This window comes from Zophobas morio, unplaced genomic scaffold, assembly GCF_036711695.1.
Source record: "Zophobas morio isolate AGI-343-1 ecotype UQ-CSIRO unplaced genomic scaffold, CSIRO_AGI_Zmor_V1 ptg000030l, whole genome shotgun sequence".
Classification (NCBI taxonomy): domain Eukaryota; kingdom Metazoa; phylum Arthropoda; class Insecta; order Coleoptera; family Tenebrionidae; genus Zophobas; species Zophobas morio.
In genome coordinates this window covers 282,869-301,151 of record NW_026972135.1, presented here as the reverse complement: position 1 = coordinate 301,151, position 18,283 = coordinate 282,869, and the positions used below count along the sequence as shown (strand labels likewise).

Below are 18,283 nucleotides of genomic sequence, written 5' to 3'. Positions count from 1 at the left end.
GTAAAAAATCGCCCGTCATCGCAGAGCTGATAAAATGATTTATTACGATGAAACTCGTGCGGTGGGAGGAGCATCATCGACAATATGTTTTTTTTTAATGTTTTCTCTTCCAGTATCTCGTTTGGAATCTATTTAATGGTTACAAGACAGCTTGTTTAACAATTAATTGAATACAAAAAAATCTCCTTAAATAAAAATAATCAACTCGTAAAGGTCATTGAAATAGAGAAACCGAGGGTGGGTGGAGCTGACGGTGAGTTTTTACTTCCTGAGGATGAGCAAAGTCCTCAACTTGTGATTTATGAATCCGTATTGAATTTTGATATTTGATATTTTTGAAAAAAAATCAAATTTTAACAATTTTTCGAATTTTGTACTTTTCGCCTTCTCGATTTCTCGACATTTCAATGTTTCGATTTCTCGATTTTCAGTGTTTCAATTCTTCGATTTTTCAATTTTTCAAAACTTCAGTTTTGGTATTTTTCATTTTTTCAGTTTCTCAACTTTTAGATTTTTTTATTTTCCCATTTCTCGATTTCTTGACATTTCGAAATTTGTTTCTCGACGTCTCAATTTCTCGATTTTTTAAATTTTGGATTTTTCTTCCTCGATTCTTTGATCTTTCACATTTTCTATTCTTCAATTTTCCTTAGATTTTTCGATTTCTCAATTTTTTGTTACTTCAGTTTCAGGATGTTTCCGTTTTTAATTCTTCAATTTTTCGATACGTCAGTCTTGGGAATTTCAAATTTTTAATTTCAGATTTTTCGATTTTTCAATTAATTTTTCGATTTCCTGATGTTTCGAATTCCCGATTTTTCAATTTTTGGGTTTATCAACTTTTCGACATTTTAATGATTTTTTTGATTTTTTAAATATTAGATTTTTCGATTGCTCGATTTTACATATCTTTGATTTTTAAATTTTTGATGTTTCATTTACTCGATCTTCTGATCTTTCGACTTCTCGGTTTTTAGATTTTTCAATGTTTAATTTTTTAATTTGTCGATTTCTCGGGTTTTCAATTTTTCGACTTCTCGACTTTCCAATTTTTCGATTTTCCAATTTTTCAACTTCTCGGTTTTAAATTTTACGATTTTACAATTTTTTGATTTTTAGATTTTTCAATTTTAAAATTTTTCCATTTTTAAGATTTTCGATTTTTTAGTTTTTCTATTTCTAAATTTTTCGGTTTATCGATTTTTTAGATTTTAAATTTTTCAATTTTTCGGTTTCTTGGGTTTTCAATATTTCGACTTCTCGACTTTTCAATTTTTCGATTTCCCAATTTTTCAACATTGCAGTTTTGGGATTTTTCAATTTTTCGATTCATCAATTTTTCGATATTTTAATTTTTTGATTTTTTAAATTTTAGATTCTTCGCATTCTCTTTTCCAATTTTTCGATTTCTCGGTTATGAATTTAACGGTTTTAAAATTTTTTGATTTTTAGATTTTTCAATTTTTAAATTTTTCCATTTTTCGAACATTCAATTTTTCACTTGTCAATTTTTCTACATTTTAGTTTTGAGATTTCCCGATTTTTCAGTTTTTCGATTCTTGAATTTTTCGATTTTTTTAGTTTTTCGATTACTCAATTTTTCTGTTTATCGATTTGTTAGATTTTATATTTTTCAATTTTTCAATGTGTTAATTTTCCGATTTCCTGGGTTTTCAATATTTCGAGTTTTCGACTTTTCAATTTTTCGATTCATCAGTTTTTCGATTCTTCGGATTCTCCTTTCCAATTTTTCGATTTCTCGGTTATAAATTGAACGGTTTTACGATTCTTGGCTTTTTCAATTTTTAAAATTTTCGATTTTTTAGTTTTTCGATAACTCAATTTTTCGACTGTTCAATTTTCTCCACATTTAGATTTCTCAATCTGTTGATGTTTCGAGTTCTCGATATTTCGAATATTCAATTTTTCGTTTGCCAATTTTTCAACATTTAAATTTTTGGGATTTTTGGATTCATCAATTTTTCAACATTTTAATGTTTGGATTTTTTTAGATATTAGATTCTTCGAATTCCCGATTTTCCAATTTTTCAACTTCTCGGTTATAAATGTTACGGTTTTTCAAATTTTTGATTTTGCAGATTTTTCGATTTTTCCATTTTTAAAAGTTTACAATTTTTTTAGTTTTTCGATTGTTCAATTTCCGATTTCTGGATTAATCGAGATTTCGATGTTTCAATTTTTCGATTGTTCAATTTTCTCCAATTTTCGATTTCTCAATTTTTGGTGTTTCGAGTTCTCGATATTTCAATTTAATTTTTGAATTTCTCGAATTTTCAATATTTCGAATAGTCAATTCTTCGTTTGCCAATTTTTCAAACATTTCAGTTTTTGGATTTTTGAATTTTTAGATTTTCCAATTTTTCAACATTTCAGTTTTGGGATTTTTCAATTTTTCGATATTTTAATTTTTGGATTTTTTTAATATTAGATTCTTTGAATTCTCGATTCTCCAATTTTTCAACTTTTCTGTTATAAATTTTACGGTTTTACAATTTTTTGATTTTTTAGTTTTTCGATTTTTCAATTTTTCATTTTTTAATTTTTCGATTTCTCGGATTTTCAATATTTCGATTTACGACTTTTCAATTTTTCGATTTTCCAATTTTTCAGTTTTGGGATTTTTCAATTTTTCGACATTTTAATTTTTGGATTTTTTTGAATATTAGATTCTTTGAATTGTCGATTCGCCAATTTTTCAACTTTTCGGTTATGAATTTTACAATTTTTTTATTTTAAGATTTTTCAATTTTTAAATTTTTTCATTTTAAAAATTTTTGATTTTTTAGTTTTTCGATTTTTCAAGTTTTCGTATTTTTGATTTTTTAGATTTTAAATGTTTCAATTTTTCATTTTTTAATTTCTCGATTTCTTGGATTTTCAATTTTTCGACTTCTCGATTTTTCAATTTTTCGATTTTCCAATTTTTCAACATTTTAGTTTTTTGATTTTTTAAATTTAGATTCTTCGGATTCTCTTTTCCAATTTTTCGACTTCTCGGTTATAAATTTAGCGATTTTAAAATTTTTTAACTTTTAGATTTTTCAATTTTTAAAATTTTCGATTTTTTAGTTTTTCGATTTTTCAATTTTTAGATTTCTGGATTTATCGAGATTTCGATAATTCAATTTTTTGACTGTTCAATTTTCTCCACATTCCGATTTCTCAATCTTTTGATGTTTCGAGTTCTCGATATTTCGAATATTCAACTTTTCGTTTGCCAATTTTTCAACATTTAAGTTTTTAGGGATTTTTCGATTCATCAAGTTTTCAACATTTTAATTTTCGGATTTTTTTAGATATTAGATTCCTCGAATTCACGATTTTCCGATTTTTCAACTTCTCGGCTATAAATGTTACGGTTTTTCAAATTTTTGATTTTGCAGATTTTTCCATTTTTACATTTTTCCATTTTTAAAAATCCACGATTTTTTAGTTTTTCGAATATTCAATTTTTCGATTTCTGGATTAATCGAGATTTCGATGTTTCAATTTTTCGATTGTTCAATTTTCTCCAATTTTCGATTTCTCAATTTTTGGTGTTTCTAGTTCTCGATAGTTCAATTTAATTTTTGAATTTCTCGGATTTTCAATATTTCGAATAGTCAATTCTTCGTTCGCCAATTTTTCAAACATTTCAGTTTTTGGATTTTAAATTTTTCGATTTTCCAATTTTTCAATATTTCGAACACTTAATTTTTCATTTGTCAATTTTTCCACATTTCAGTTTTGAGATTTCCCGATTTTTCAGTTTTTCGATTCTTGAATTTTTCCATTTTTTGAATTTTGGATTTTGCGATTTCTTTTCCTTTGATTTTTACAAATTTTCTGATTTCTCAATTTTTCAATACATATTTTAATTGCTGGATTTTTAAATTCTTGGATATTTTGATTTTGAAATTTTCGATTTTTTAGTTTTTCGATTTTCAAAAAGCATTTTCCACAATATTTCATACTGTCCTATTTATACCACTAGTTTTTACTTTATAGAGGTTACAGGAAAACAAAAATCGCATGTTTTTTTATAATTTTTGAAAGAAACAAGATTTGTTCAGCTGCTGTTCAAGAGCGAGGAAAGTTTTGTGTCACCTTCACTTAAAATAAGTCTTATCTTAAATGAAGATGTCATCTCTAAAAAAGCAACACTTCATGAATATTTTTTTAAGACTTAAATTTTTTTATTTGCCAATATATATCCAATCTTTCACCCCAAAGCAAATGTAATCACCAATCACAAAAACGTAGGCGGGGCTAATTTAACTCTCTAAACTACGAGTTACGATTAGCTCCACCCACCTGCCCCTTCACCACTTTAACCGCTGATTACATTAGCTGTGAAATGATAGGCAGACGTTGTATTGGCAAGTGGGAGAATTCATCGTGACACAGTAACTCATTACAAAATTTTAAAAAATAGGTTTAGATATTAAAGAATATATATTTCTGCTCCACCCACTAGTACAAAATCCGCCTTAATAAATCATTTTATTGGTTAAGAGATGAAGAGCGACGTTTATACCCTGGTACCTCACAATGGAATTCATTGTTTGTTCCGTCTAACAGTTACAGTGTTAAACCTGTGATTTATAAGACACACATGAGTAATTAAGAAACATTCTTAATGCTCAGGTTTGAATAAATTGTTGGAAAGATTTAGTTTAGATTACATTAGTTGCGACTATAAAATTTACTTTTTTTGATGGGTTGGTAGATATGAGAGATAAAAGGCGGCTCTTACAGTGACCAATAACAAATTTAAGTTAAGTAAGTTAAAATTAGCCCCGCCCACCTCTACTTCTCAGTAATCGGATTTACTCGAAAAACTGAATGCCAATAAATAAACAACTTTTTACAAAACCTTAAACCAGTTAACCAAACACCACACTATTTTTTACGGACTTTGTACTTGTTCTAAGGTTGAATGAGGTAATTGAAAATTCAATCACAACGAAATGAGAAAATTTCTCAACTAATTATACTGAACAAAATAGGTCTTTAGGGACTGCTGATATAACGACTCCAACCACCACATCTTTAACGATAGCGAGATATGACTTACTCACTGCCATTTTCAACACATTCAAGTATATTAAAAGAAAAGTTGTGACCTAGTGGAGATCGATTTTATTTTTAATTTAATTCCCCTGTCTCGTCCGCCTCTGGGTCAAGTCCAGCCGGACCTACATTTTCAAAAGTGAAAATTTAATCATAGCAAGGAATTAACAACCATGCAGAGAAAACACCAAACAGCCACTTACTGCCCACTTCCGTTCTCCCTTCCCTTCTTACCTCTTCGCTCTCAAACTTGTTAATCTGCTTCAAAATATCCACGCCTTTCGTCTCTTCATAAACCTCATCCGCAACCTTATCACTCTCGTCGACATTCTCGCACTCCTCCACTTTGTCCACTTCGTCCTCCTTCGTCTCGAGTCCTTCACTCACTTCCTCTTGCACCTCGTCCTCCTCCCGCAACTCGCCCACGTTCTGGTATATCACCTCGTCACCCTCCTTCTCCTTCGTCTCACCCAGATCTTTCAAATTCTCATAAATTGTCTCTTGTACGTCTTTAAGATTCTCGTAAATTATTCCGTCTTTGTGTTGCTTCAAGAACTCCGAGTTCTCGTACACGTTCTCGCTCCCGTTTTCGTTCTCTTCCGAGTTCTCTTCTTTATCCACGATCACCCATTCCGACTCTTTCGGCTTTACTTCGTCTATGTCCGTCACTGGTTCGCTCTCGCCGTTGGATTCTCTCCGAAAACCTTTCAAGAAGTCGATGTTCTCCTCGGAGGGGGTGAGCATAGGTGACGTCACTGTTTGTGTGAAGAGGAGACAGGAGCCGACGTCCGTCGATAACAACATTCTGTCTTTTGCGGATTTCACCTGGTGGCATTTTGACGATTTGTGTGCTTATTTTAAGTCTAGTCGGCGCTTTAGTAACTGCGGTTGTGTAAATTTAGAAAAAAGATTTTCTGCATCTCATCGATAAAGTTGTTGAGAAAATTGTGACATTAATAAATATATTTTTTTTCGTTTAAAATTAAACATTGGCTATTTGCCTGACTCTATGTAAACATTATTTAGGAACTCTAGTTCGAATAGTATCCACATTAATGATAAAATTTTAACTTTTACGAACCGAATTTTGAAAACTCGTTAAAGATTTGAACTTCTTTGGCGATTTCGCGCCAAAACCTACAAACCTCACTATCCGCCTCCCTCGATTCGCACAGATCCGTCAACGTCAGATCGGGCCCGTTCGTCCTGTCTTCCTCAATGTCCTCGTAAACGCTCGACGGTTCGTCCTCTTTCTGCGGACACGTCAGCGTCATGTCGATGTATTGGTCCGTTTTTTCATCAGTCTTATTTGTTTGGTGTCCAACATTTTCATAGATGCTATCCTCGTCCCGATGATAGCCGTTTTGTTTCTGGATGCCGTTCGTCTCGACCGGCTCTTCGTAGTAGTGCTCCTGTTCAGCTCGGATGAAGTCTTCGGTGGTTCTCGACACGATTCGTGCGTCGTCGGGGTTCTGGAGGTCGTCCTGAAAACGCAGGTTAGTACCACACGGCACGCGGTTAGAGTAGGGAGAGGGGAGTCGTTCCGAAAAAATCGACACGGGGGCGATCTTTCCGGAAGACCGGGGGCTGAATTGAGAAAAGCACACACTTGGCTCATGCAGTTTTTTAGCCGGAGGTTAAATTCTTCCATCAACGCTTCTTCTAGGTTATCGTCGGGCTCACTTACGATTCGAGATTTCTTCACGGTTTCGGCCATCTGGAAAAGAAAAGAAACTTAAATGAGGGTGTTAATGGTTTGAGTTATTTTTGAACGATTTAAAAAAAAAATTGAACTGAAGAATCGGAAAATGGACAAATCGAAACATCAAAAAGTATATATTACACAACCCACAGAGTGATGTTTTCGACCTAAGAATTTCCTTTAATATCAAAGTTAAATTAACTTCACTAAATTTTTTAAACTAATTGAAATTCACTGAACCCTTTTCGTTAAAAAAAATTGGTCGAAGGTTGTTACGATAGAACCTCCCTCGCGCCTGAAGTGTAATCTAGCAAAACCAGCTTTTTTGAAAAATCATAAAATTTGATTTAGTTTTTTGTTTGTTTTTTTAATAACCTCTATAAAGTAAAAATCAGTGGCGTAAATAACACTCCGCACTCCCGCAGCCCCAAGAAGACGTGGTCCATACAAGTAAGAACAAACGAAATATACTAAAAAATAATAATATATTAGAAGATATCTCATTTGCCAAAATCAGTCTTATCTTAGCAGGTACTAGCCCCGCCCACCCACCCTCTATTTTTTTACCAAGATAACCAACGATAAAAATGCTATTCGAAATATGGAGAAGTTGAAAAATCGAATAATCGAAAAGTCTAAAAGTCGAAAAATCGAAAAATCGAAAAGTTGAAAAACCTAGAAACTGAAAAATTCCTTAAATTGAAATGTTGAAAACTTGACAAATCTAAAACTGCTAAAATCGAAAAACTATAAATCTGAAAGTCGAGAAATTTTAAAAACCTAGGCTCCGATATGTCGGGAAATAGAAAATTCAAAAAATTTAAATGTTAAAAAATCTAAAAATGGAGAAATGAAAACATCAAAAAAACGTAAATCCGAAAAATCAGAAAAATCGAAAAATTAAAATCGAAAAATCTAAAAAAAATTCAAAACTGACATGACGAAAAATTGGGAAATTGCAACATTGAAACATCGAGAAATCAAAACATGAACCGATTGAGAAATCGAAGAGTCAAAAAATCGAAATAGCCCAAAAGCGCAGAATCAAAATTTGAAAAATTTCAAACCAAAAAATCGGCAAATTGAAAAATCAGGAAATTGAACCATCGAATAATTGAAACATAAATAATAAAAAACTGACAGTCGAAAATCAAAAATTGTAAAAATCAAAAATTGAAAAACCGACAAATCGAAAAATCGAAAGATAGTAACAGTAAAAAATTGAAAAATTCGAAAAATTGAAAAATAGGAATATCAAAGCACTGTAAATGTGAAAAATTGAGAAATCGAAAAATCGAAAGATCGAGAAATTGTTACAAAAAATCGAAAAATCAAAAATTTTTTAAAATTCGAACAACGAAAAATTGAACCAAGAAACGGAAAATCTAGAAATCGAAACGTCAAAAAATCGAAAACGTAACGTCGGAAAGTTGGAAAATCGAAAAGTAAAATAACGAGAAATCGAAAAATTGAAACATCGAGAAATCGAAATACCCCAAAAGCAAAGAATAAAAATTTGAAAAATTAAAAAAAAATAATAGATCGAAAAATCGGGAAATTTAGTAATCGAAACATATAAATCGCGATAAATCCAGAAATACAAAATCTGAAAAGTCGATAAATTCAAAAACCAAAAAATTTAAAAACCGAAAATCTAGAATCGGGAAGTCAAAAAAATGAAACATTAAAAAAAGAGAAAAATTGAAAAACTACAAATCGAAAAATCTAAAATTTAAAAAATCAAAAATTTTAATAAATTTGATTAACTGAAAATCGAAAAGATGAATAATTGAAGAAAAAAACGAAAAATTCCAAAATTAAAACATCGAAAAATTAAACAATCAAAAGATGAAAAATCGAAAAATCAAAAAGGCCAGAAATCGCAAATTTAAAAATCTATAAAAATTGAAAATATCAAAAACCTGAAAAATTAAAAAATCGAAAAATCAAAAGATCGAGAAATCAAAGATCGAGAAGTCGAAAAATCGAAAAATTAAGAAACTGAAACAGATCAAAATCGAAAAGATAAAAAAATTAAAGATTGATATAGAATAACTGAAAACCGGAAGAACCGAAAAATCAAAAACTGGAAAACCGAAAAAGTGAAAAAATCGAAAAGGCAAAACACAGAAAACCCGAAAAAAATAGATAAACCTAAATATCGAAAATTTAGAGACACCAAAAATTAAAAAATGGAGAAATTTAAGAATCGAGAAATTTAAAAATCCTAAAACTGAAATATCGGAGAAAAGAGAAACCGAAAAATAAAAAAAATGAGAAATCAAAAATTAGAAAATGATGAGATTAAAAAAAAAATAAAAGTCGCAAAACTGAAGTATCAAAAATTGGAAAATCGAAAATTTTTTATAGACGTTAAAAAATTTTAAAAATTGGAGAATCGAAAACTGACGAAACGAAAAATTGAAAAATCCCAAAAGTAAAATTTCGAAAAATTGATAAATCAAAAACCGATAAGACGAAATCTAAAAAATTGAAAAATTGAAAAAAAAATGAAAAATCATAGAATTAAAAAAACCCAAAACATTTTATTTAATTTAACAATCGAAAAGTCGAAAAATCGTAAATTTCAAAAATCTAAAAATTAAAAAATCGAAAAATTGACAAATACAAATATTGAGAACTGAAAAAAATCGAGAAATCGAGGAGTCCAAAGTCGAGAAGTCGAAAAATCTAAAAATTAAAAAAGTGAAATAGACCATAATCGAAGTTAAAAAATGAAAAATTGATATAGAACTGAAAACTCCAAGACTCGAACAATAAAAAAACTGGAAAACCGAAAAAGTGAAAATCGAAAAATCAAGAAATCAAGTTGGGAGGTCTTGAAAAATCGAGAAATCCGGACACAGGAATATACAAAAATCGAGAAGTCAAACACAGAAACTCGAAAAATAGATTAACCGTGATATCGAAAAATCGAAAATTTAGGGGCGCCAAATATTGAAAAACTGAAAAATTTAAGAATCGAAAATTAGATCAGGAAATTGAAAAATCAAAAAACTGAAGAAAAATTGGAAAATCGACTGCTGAAGTGTTAAAAAACCGAAAAGTCGAAAAATTGGACTATTATAGACCCTAAAAATAAAAAAATGGGAAAATCTAAAACTGAAGAAACGAAAAAATGAAAAATCCCAAAAGTAGAATTTCGAAAAATTGAGTAATCAAAAATTGATCAACTGATAAACCGAAAACCAATAAAACGAAATCTAAAAATTGAAAAATTGAAAAAAAATTGAAAAATCATAAAATTGATAAAATTCAAAACCGAAACATCAAAAAATTTAACAATCGAAAAGCTCAAAAATTGTGAAATCAAAAAGTCGAAAAATCGTAGATTTAAAAAATGGAAAAATTAAAAAACCAAAATTCTGAAAAATCGAAAAATTAGAAATTATAAAAAAATCGGGAAATCGAAAATTTGAAAACCAAGAATGAAGAACCAAAAAAATTAAAAAATCCTAAAACAAAAGTATTGAAATATTGGAAAGTCGACTGCTGATAAAAACCGAAAAGTCGAAAAATTAATTAAACGAAAAATTGGAATTTTATACACTAAAAATGAAAAAACTGGATAATAATCGAAAACTGAAAAACCAAAAAATTGAAAAATTCCAAAAGTGAAATTTCGAAAAACTGAGTGATCGAAAAATGGATAAATCGATAAATAAAACCGATAAAATGAAAATCTAAAAATTGAAAAAACGAAAAAAATTTGAAAAATCGAGAAATCCAAAATTTAAAAAACAAGAAATTGAGGAATCAAAAAATTTAAAAATTATTACACAATTTTAAGTTTTTTCCAAAAATCTCGATGTCTAGGATAATAACTCAGCACGGATTCATAAAGCACGCACAAGTGGAGGAATACGTTATTTATAAAATTTAAACAGTATTTAAAGTAGCAAAATTTGGGGATGGCGTCATTCCTTTGTGGGTGGAATGATCACACAGGTTTTATCGTTCACATGATATCCCTAGCATATATTCAAAATTTAACAACAATCGCTCCGGTATTTTCGGATATTATCTGTCAAATAAAAATTGACACAGACGTCAGACAGACAGAAACAGGAGACCTATTTTTCGTACTCTAGGCGTTATGGAACGTCGAGTAAATTATGAAACGTAGAGAAAATATGAAAGCAAGCAGTCACCCGATGGATTCGATTACAACATGGGAAGAAATAAGAAAAAGTCAATTTGTTGGGCAGTGTCCAATCGAAGCTAAAAATATCCAGTAATGCTAGATTTTATAACATAGTCGTGATTTATGAAGAGTGAGTCTACAAAAAAATTGTCTAGTGGCCTCATCGTGATTCACGAGTCCCATTCTGCTGAAGATGCAACCCACAATACATTTTTACGATTTAATAGACGCAGTCCAAGATTACTCTATTAACTATTATTCGTTCTGCCGGGCTCGTTATTAGTCGTGGACCAGCTGTATATTTTCTCAAACACGAAGAGAATGAAAATTAACAGTAATTTAAAAATTCTTCCACAACATACAAATAAAAAAAATGTAAATTGCCACATTCCCAATTATGTATTTAAATTTCCAAGAACTCCAAAACGCGTCAAATTAACCCACAGAAATTAGTCCAACCCACCGCAACAATAAATTTTATTACAAATAATCACATACAGCACCTCCAAAAATTAGCACTCATCTGCATATCGCAAAAAAATCTAACAACTCAGCAAATCGCCGAACATCCTTAATTAAAACACCACGTTCACGTCACCTATCTAACGTTACCTTACCCATAAAAACCCACCATAAACAAACAACTGAAACGTACATTTAAGGATTCATTAAATTAATTAGAGAAAAGATTAAAATCTTCGGGTTTACGCAACAGGAAACACCGTCCGAGAACTAACAGGAATCTCCATTCAGGAAAAATGCACCTACCAAGTTTAAAAAATAAATGCTTGATAATTACTGTTGGCAAACTTAAATCTATCAGTGTTTTTATCTCGTCTTCGGTTCACGACGAAGAAAACTGGTAATTAGTTTCGGCAAAAATTCGCGATTCAAAAACTGCAGAAAGCAGAAATGAGTAAGTGGAGCACAAGAGGTTCGAATGGGGAATTGAGGATGGTCTTGATTTGCATCTATGGAACAGAGTACGGAAAAATGATGGCGCTTTCCTTGCTGCTTTGACCGGAGACCACCAGTTGGGTGACCCTCATTATCGTGGATTTTCGCCGAGAGAATGAGTTTGAGGTTATTTATGAAAGGAGGATCGCTGAATGGATATTAATATATCATGGAGTTTAGACGTGTGTTACTGACTTGTTTTTATCTTTTGTGAGGTTTTCTTTTTTTTAACGACTATACACAAAGGTTATTTTGTATAAAATTTTCAGATGACGCCAGCAACTGTCTAACTAATCGTGTAACCAAAATCTGTTCACTCATTCCGTCAAAAAAATTTGTGACGTCATTTCAAAATGTTTTAAATTTATATCATGTCTTGATTTACGATCAACGATGGATCATCAAATTTTAGTATTTTACTTCCATATTAGGCGATAATTGTTCGAAATCTGGCAATTCATACAAATACAGAAAATTGATGATATCATCTACAAATTTAGTAAATAAATATTTACCGATAGATACACCCTAAGGTATGACATTACTTATACTTCAAAAATATATGTGCAATGATTTATGTTATCAATTAAGTCATAAACGGCTTATCGGATTTCGCTTGAAATTCGCAACGTAAAATAATTATTTGTTCTTTTATTACTTTTAACTATCGGAGTTATTTAAAAAATATACAATTTGTAACAACAAATTTTGAGTGTATGTCAGAAATAACGTTTTGGTTGGGTATTAACACTGAGTGGTAGATTACAGCACATCATAAAATTGATTCATTCATCCCTCCCCTTTCACTCCCGAGAAAGTCGATGATGTTATCCGAAAATCCCTAATACGGCGTGTTGCTTGTGTTTCTGTGACAAATCTTTATTTTTCTAGAAATGACTTTATTTTTACTTCCCGAACGAAATCTAAGGAAACTTTCATGTTGTTTGTCTGCCGTCTGTCCGAATTTTTATTAGACAGTTAATCTACGAAACTACCGGATCGATTATTGTCAAATTTTATACAGAAAAACATTAGATAGTAAAACGCTAATCAAAATTTGTCCCGTCCCACCAACAATGGAATGGAATGAAATGGAAACAATATTAAAATAGTAAATGTCACTTAAATTTTCTAAAATAACGTATTCCTCCACTTGTGGTTTATGAATCCGTGTTGAGTTTTTACGTTAGGTATCCAGATTTTCGAAAAAAAAAAAAACAAAATTTTATAACAATTTAACGTTGAATGCGTTGAAAATTTTAAGTTTCTAATCAGCGTTCTTTTCTATTTCTCGATTTCTCAATTTTTCGATATTGCATTTTTGGGATTTTTCGTTTTTTTTTTATTCTCCAATTTTTCAATTTCTCAATTTACAATTTTTCAATTTCTCGATTACTCAATTTTTCAATATTTCAGCTTTGAGATTTTTCAAATTTTCGATTCTTAATTTTAAGATTCTTAAATTTTTCCATTTTTCGATTTTTCAATTTTTGGTACTTTTAGATTTTCGATTTTTTGATTTCTCAATTTTTCGATTTTTTGTTTTTGCGACTTTCTGATTCCTCCACTTCTCGATTTCTCAATTTTTCGATTTTTCTTTTTTCAATTCGATAATTTTTCAAATTTCCAAGTTTTTGAATTTTTTAATTTTTCAACTTTCATTTTTCAGCTTTTCGATTTTTCAGTTAACCGATGCTACAGTTTTAGAATTTTTTTTCATTTTTCGATTGTTCATTTTTTCTTCGATATTTCAGTTTTGGGATTTTTCAATTTTTCGATATTTCAGTTTTGCGATTTTTCAAGAGAATATCTCGTTCTTCAATTTTTAGATTTTTCGACTTTTCGATTCTTCTATTTTTTCGATGTTTTAATTTTCCAATTTTAAAAATTTAGATTTTTCAATTTTCCGATTTTTTAGTTTTTTGATGTTTCGATTTCTCAATTTTTTAGTTTTTTAATGTTTCAATTTCCCGATTTCCCCGTCTTCTATTTTTCGATTTTAGATTTTTCGATTTTCGAAATTTCCGAGTTTTTCCGATATTTAAATTTTGGGATTTTTCAATACATATTTTGATCCAACTTTTCGATTTTGCGGTTCCTCGATTTTTCAATTTTCAAAGTTTAGATTTTCCAACTTTTTAATTTCTCGATTTCTTGATTTTTCGGTTTTTTGATACATATTTCGATCTTTTGATTTTTCGACTTCACGGATTTAGAATACATATATTTAGAACACATATTCGGTTTTTAAATTTTTCGATTTTTCAATTTTAACTTTTGGATTTTTCGAATTTGGGCCATTCCGATTTCCCAATTTTTCGATTCTTCGACTTCTCGACTTTTGATTTTCGTTTCTCGATGTTTCCGCTATTCAATTTTTGGTTTTCATTTTTTGGAAATTTTGATTTTTCGATGTCTCGATTTTTCGACTTTTCAATTTTCCAATTTTTGATATTTCTAGATTTTCGATTTCTCAATTTTTCGATTTTTCAGTTTGTCAATCCTATAATTTTTCGAATTTCCAAGTTTTTCATTTTTCAATTTTTCGACTTTTCGATTTCCCGATTTTTCAATTTTTCGATTTCGCAGTTAACCGACGTTTCAGTTTTCGGATTTTCCCATTCATGAATTCTTCAAGTTTTCAGTTTTGGAATTTTCCAATATTTCAATTCTTCAATTTTCTGATTTTTCGACTTTTATTTCTCAAATTTTTACTTTTTCGATTTTTCAATCTTTGAATTTTAGATTTTTCAATTTTTTGATGTTCATTTTCTCGATTTTTCAATTTTTCGATTCGATTTTTCAATTTTTCCATATTTCACTTTTGGGATTTTTCAAAACAATACCTCGTTCTTCAATTTTTAGATTTTTCGACTTTTCGATTCTTCTATTTTTGCAATGTTTTAATTTTCCATTTTTTAAAATTTTGGATTATTTTGTTCTTTGATGCGTCAATTTATCTTTTTTTTTTTGGTTTTTTGATGATTCGATTTCTCAATTTTTCAATTTTTCGTGATCCTAATTTTTCAATTTTTAAAATTTTAGATTTTTCAATTTTTCACTTTTTTTAATATTTCGATCTTTTGATTTTTCGACTTCACGGATTTAGAATACATATTCGGTTTTTAAATTTTTCGATTTTTCAATTTTAACTTTTAGATTTTTCGAATTCGGGCCATTCCGATTTCTCAAGTTTTCGATTCTTCGACTTCTCGACTTTTGATTTTCGTTTCTCGATGTTTCTGCTGTTCAATTTTTGGTTTTCATTTTTTGGAAATTTTGATTTTTCGATTTCTCGATTTTTCGACTTTTCAATTTTTCAATTTTTGACATTTCTAGATTTTCGATTTCTCAATTTTTCAGTTTTTCAATCCTATAATTTTTCGAATTTCCAAGTTTTTCATTTTTCAATTTTTCGACTTTCGATTTCCCGATTTTTCAATTTTTCGATTTCGCAGTTAACCGATGTTTCAGTTTTCGGATTTTCCCATTCATGAATTCTTCAATTTTTCAGTTTTGGAATTTTCCAATATTTCAATTCTTCAATTTTCTGATTTTTCGACTTTTATTTCTCAATTTTTACTTTTTCGATTTTTCCATTTTTGAATTTTAGATTTTTCAATTATTCGATTTTTTTTCGATATTTCACTTTTGGGATTTTTCAAAACAATACCTCGTTCTTCAATTTTGAGATTTTTCGACTTTTCGATTCTTCTATTTCGATGTTTTAATTTTCCAATTTTTAAAATTTTGGATTTTTTAGTTTTTTGATGTGTCAATTTATCTTTTTTTTTTGGTTTTTTGATGATTCGATTTCTCAATTTTTCAATTTTTCGCGATCCTAATTATTCAATTCTTAAAATTTTAGATTTTTCAATTTTTCACTTTTTTTGATATTTCGACTTCACGGATTTAGAATATTCGGTTCTTAATTTTTCAACAGTTGAATTTCTTGATTTCTTTTAATTTCAACTGTTTCAATTTTTCAATTTTAACTTTTAGATTTTTCGAGTTTGGGCTATTCCGATTTCTCAGTTTTTCGATTCTTCGATTTCTCGACTTTTGATTTCTCGATTTTTCTATTTTTCAATTTTTGGAAGTTTTGATTATTCGATTTCTCGATTTTTCGGCTTTTCAGCTTTACGATTTTCCAATTTTTCGAAAATTCAGTTTTGGAAGTTTTCATTTTCTCGATTTTTTAGCTTTTTCAAATTTTCCATTTTTAATTCGATTTATTGACATCTCGATTTTTCGATTATTTTGTTTTTCAAAATTTTCTGATTTCTTAGTTTTTCAATTGTTCGATTTCCAATTTTTAAATTTTTGATTTTTCAATTTCTCGATTTTTTAGTTTTCTGATGTTTCGATTTCTCGATCTCTCCGTCTTTCTATTTTTCGACTTTGTTTTTTGTTCAATTCTTCAACTTCTCGACTTTTGATTTCCGTTTCTGGATTTTTCTGTCTTTCAATTTCGAAAGTTTTGATTTTTCGATTTTCCAAGTTTTCAGCTTCACGATTTTTCGATTTTCCCATTTTTCAATTTCCCAATTTTTCGTCAGTTCAGTTTTGGAAATTTTCAATTTTTCGATTTTATGATCCGATTTCTTGACATCTCGTTTTTTCGATTTTTAAAATTTTTCGACTTTTCGATTTTTAGATTTTTCAGTTTTTTAATTTTTCGTTTTTCAAAATTTTTTGATTTCTCAATTTCTCAGTTTATCAAGATTCGAATGTTTCAAATTTTCGATTCTTCGATTTCTCAATATTTCGAATTTTCGAAAATCATTTTCCCGTTGATTGTCTGGTAGGTCCGAGAGAACCCCAAAATAAATATTCACCGTCATCTGTCACATCTGTCGTTTGGATGTTGTTTAAGTGAAAGAAGAATACTCGGACCATATTTATTTAAAATCAGGAAATTTACACTCAGATTGCTATCGACAAGAAATTCCATTTGTTAATGAACTGCTACTTTCAACAAGATGAAGCAACAGCGCACGTGATTTAACTCCTTGTGACGATTTTTTGATTTTCAATATTTCGACAAGGAATTGAAATGAATTATTGAAATTAGTAACACCCACAATTGCTTCCGAATGTTTTTAGCAGCATTAAAAGGCCAGGCTGTGTGGGCATTTTCATCATTTGTTGTAAATTCATTAACTAAATAAACACATTAACAAACGAAATTAATTTTTGTTACGTTACGTTTAATGACATTAAAAGAACAAGATTAAAGTGACATTTAGGTAACAATTTTTTTTGACGAGTAAAATAGTTTCGTATTTTGCTCATGTTCTGACAAACTTAAATAACTCATATTACAAAAATGGCATTGAAGACAATGTAAGAAGAATGTTTTTCAGTGATCACTGCAACGATCTTTATGGAGGCCGGCTGGAGGTATTCCTTGTCCACTTAGCGTAGCAACAGCCTTAAACAAAGCAATGCGTACCCCGTTATCAAGCGTAACCTATAAAATGTATCAACATTTCATTTCAAAACGTGGGTTAGCGTACAAACAATAACACAAATTTCGCAATTCTACATCGCACAAAAAAACAACACGCAAAGGGAACCTCCACACAATAAATTCAATTTTGCCCCACCTTCCTCTAACACGTACACCAAATTTATGAACAAGAAGTATCAAAAACGGCAAAAAAAAACTTGATGGGGATATTTGGGTACATTTAAGGCGCATTTTAAATTCAAGTGACGCCACCTTGGAACCCATTCCAATCCCATTACCCAAGAAACCTCCACATTATCTTCCACAGGACGTGGTTACATTACAGCAAACCCAGAACCAGTTTCGCCACTCCGCATTCATCTTTTCGAGTATCTCGCGGTTATTACGATTAAAAAAAGAGGAAGAACATTTCCTGTGTTTCGGTTCAGAGTCAGAGACGACGGAAGAGAGTTCACCGACAATAATTCCTCGTAATATTTCGTATACGTATTGTTCGTGTGATAAATGAGTTGACGAGGAGGCTCCAAGAACACAACGACAACACACGATAACGCCTCATTATCTGTTACTTTGTACTGTTTGCTTACATTTTATTGACAAGTCAGTCATGCTCGACTTGTTCCTGCACAAATGCGATAAATGTAACGATTATTGGTGGTGTGTTTACATTAGAATCTGGCGAGGCACGATTTGTGGAGAAATTCGTGATTCATTACTTAAAATTTACATGAATCATCCGTGTTTTATTCAGACGAGCGATCGCGAATGTTTGAAGGAATAGATCACGTTCGGTAAAAGCTGATGTTTAAACATGATGAGCTTGGTTGTATGTCTTCGTGTGAGATTGTGCTGGGCGTGTTCGCAGGTGACGCTCCGTGTGCCGTCCGGAACACGACGAATTTTTATTAGTTTT

General features: G+C 30.1%; 1 protein-coding gene across 10 annotated transcripts in view; it reads right to left on the bottom strand.

The window, feature by feature from the left end:
• LOC135138762 (LIM domain and actin-binding protein 1) overlaps positions 1–18,283 on the bottom strand; it is a 74,566-nt gene that overhangs the window by 28,244 nt on the left and 28,039 nt on the right. For all 10 annotated transcript variants that reach the window (XM_064068766.1, XM_064068773.1, XM_064068765.1 and 7 more), the window contains exons 2-4: positions 6,683–6,790; positions 6,219–6,557; positions 5,308–5,898 (exon numbers count right to left, since the gene is read on the bottom strand). In XM_064068766.1, coding sequence (XP_063924836.1) covers positions 5,308–5,898; positions 6,219–6,557; positions 6,683–6,790 — 1,038 coding nt within the window. The remainder of the gene's footprint in view (positions 1–5,307; positions 5,899–6,218; positions 6,558–6,682; positions 6,791–18,283) is intronic.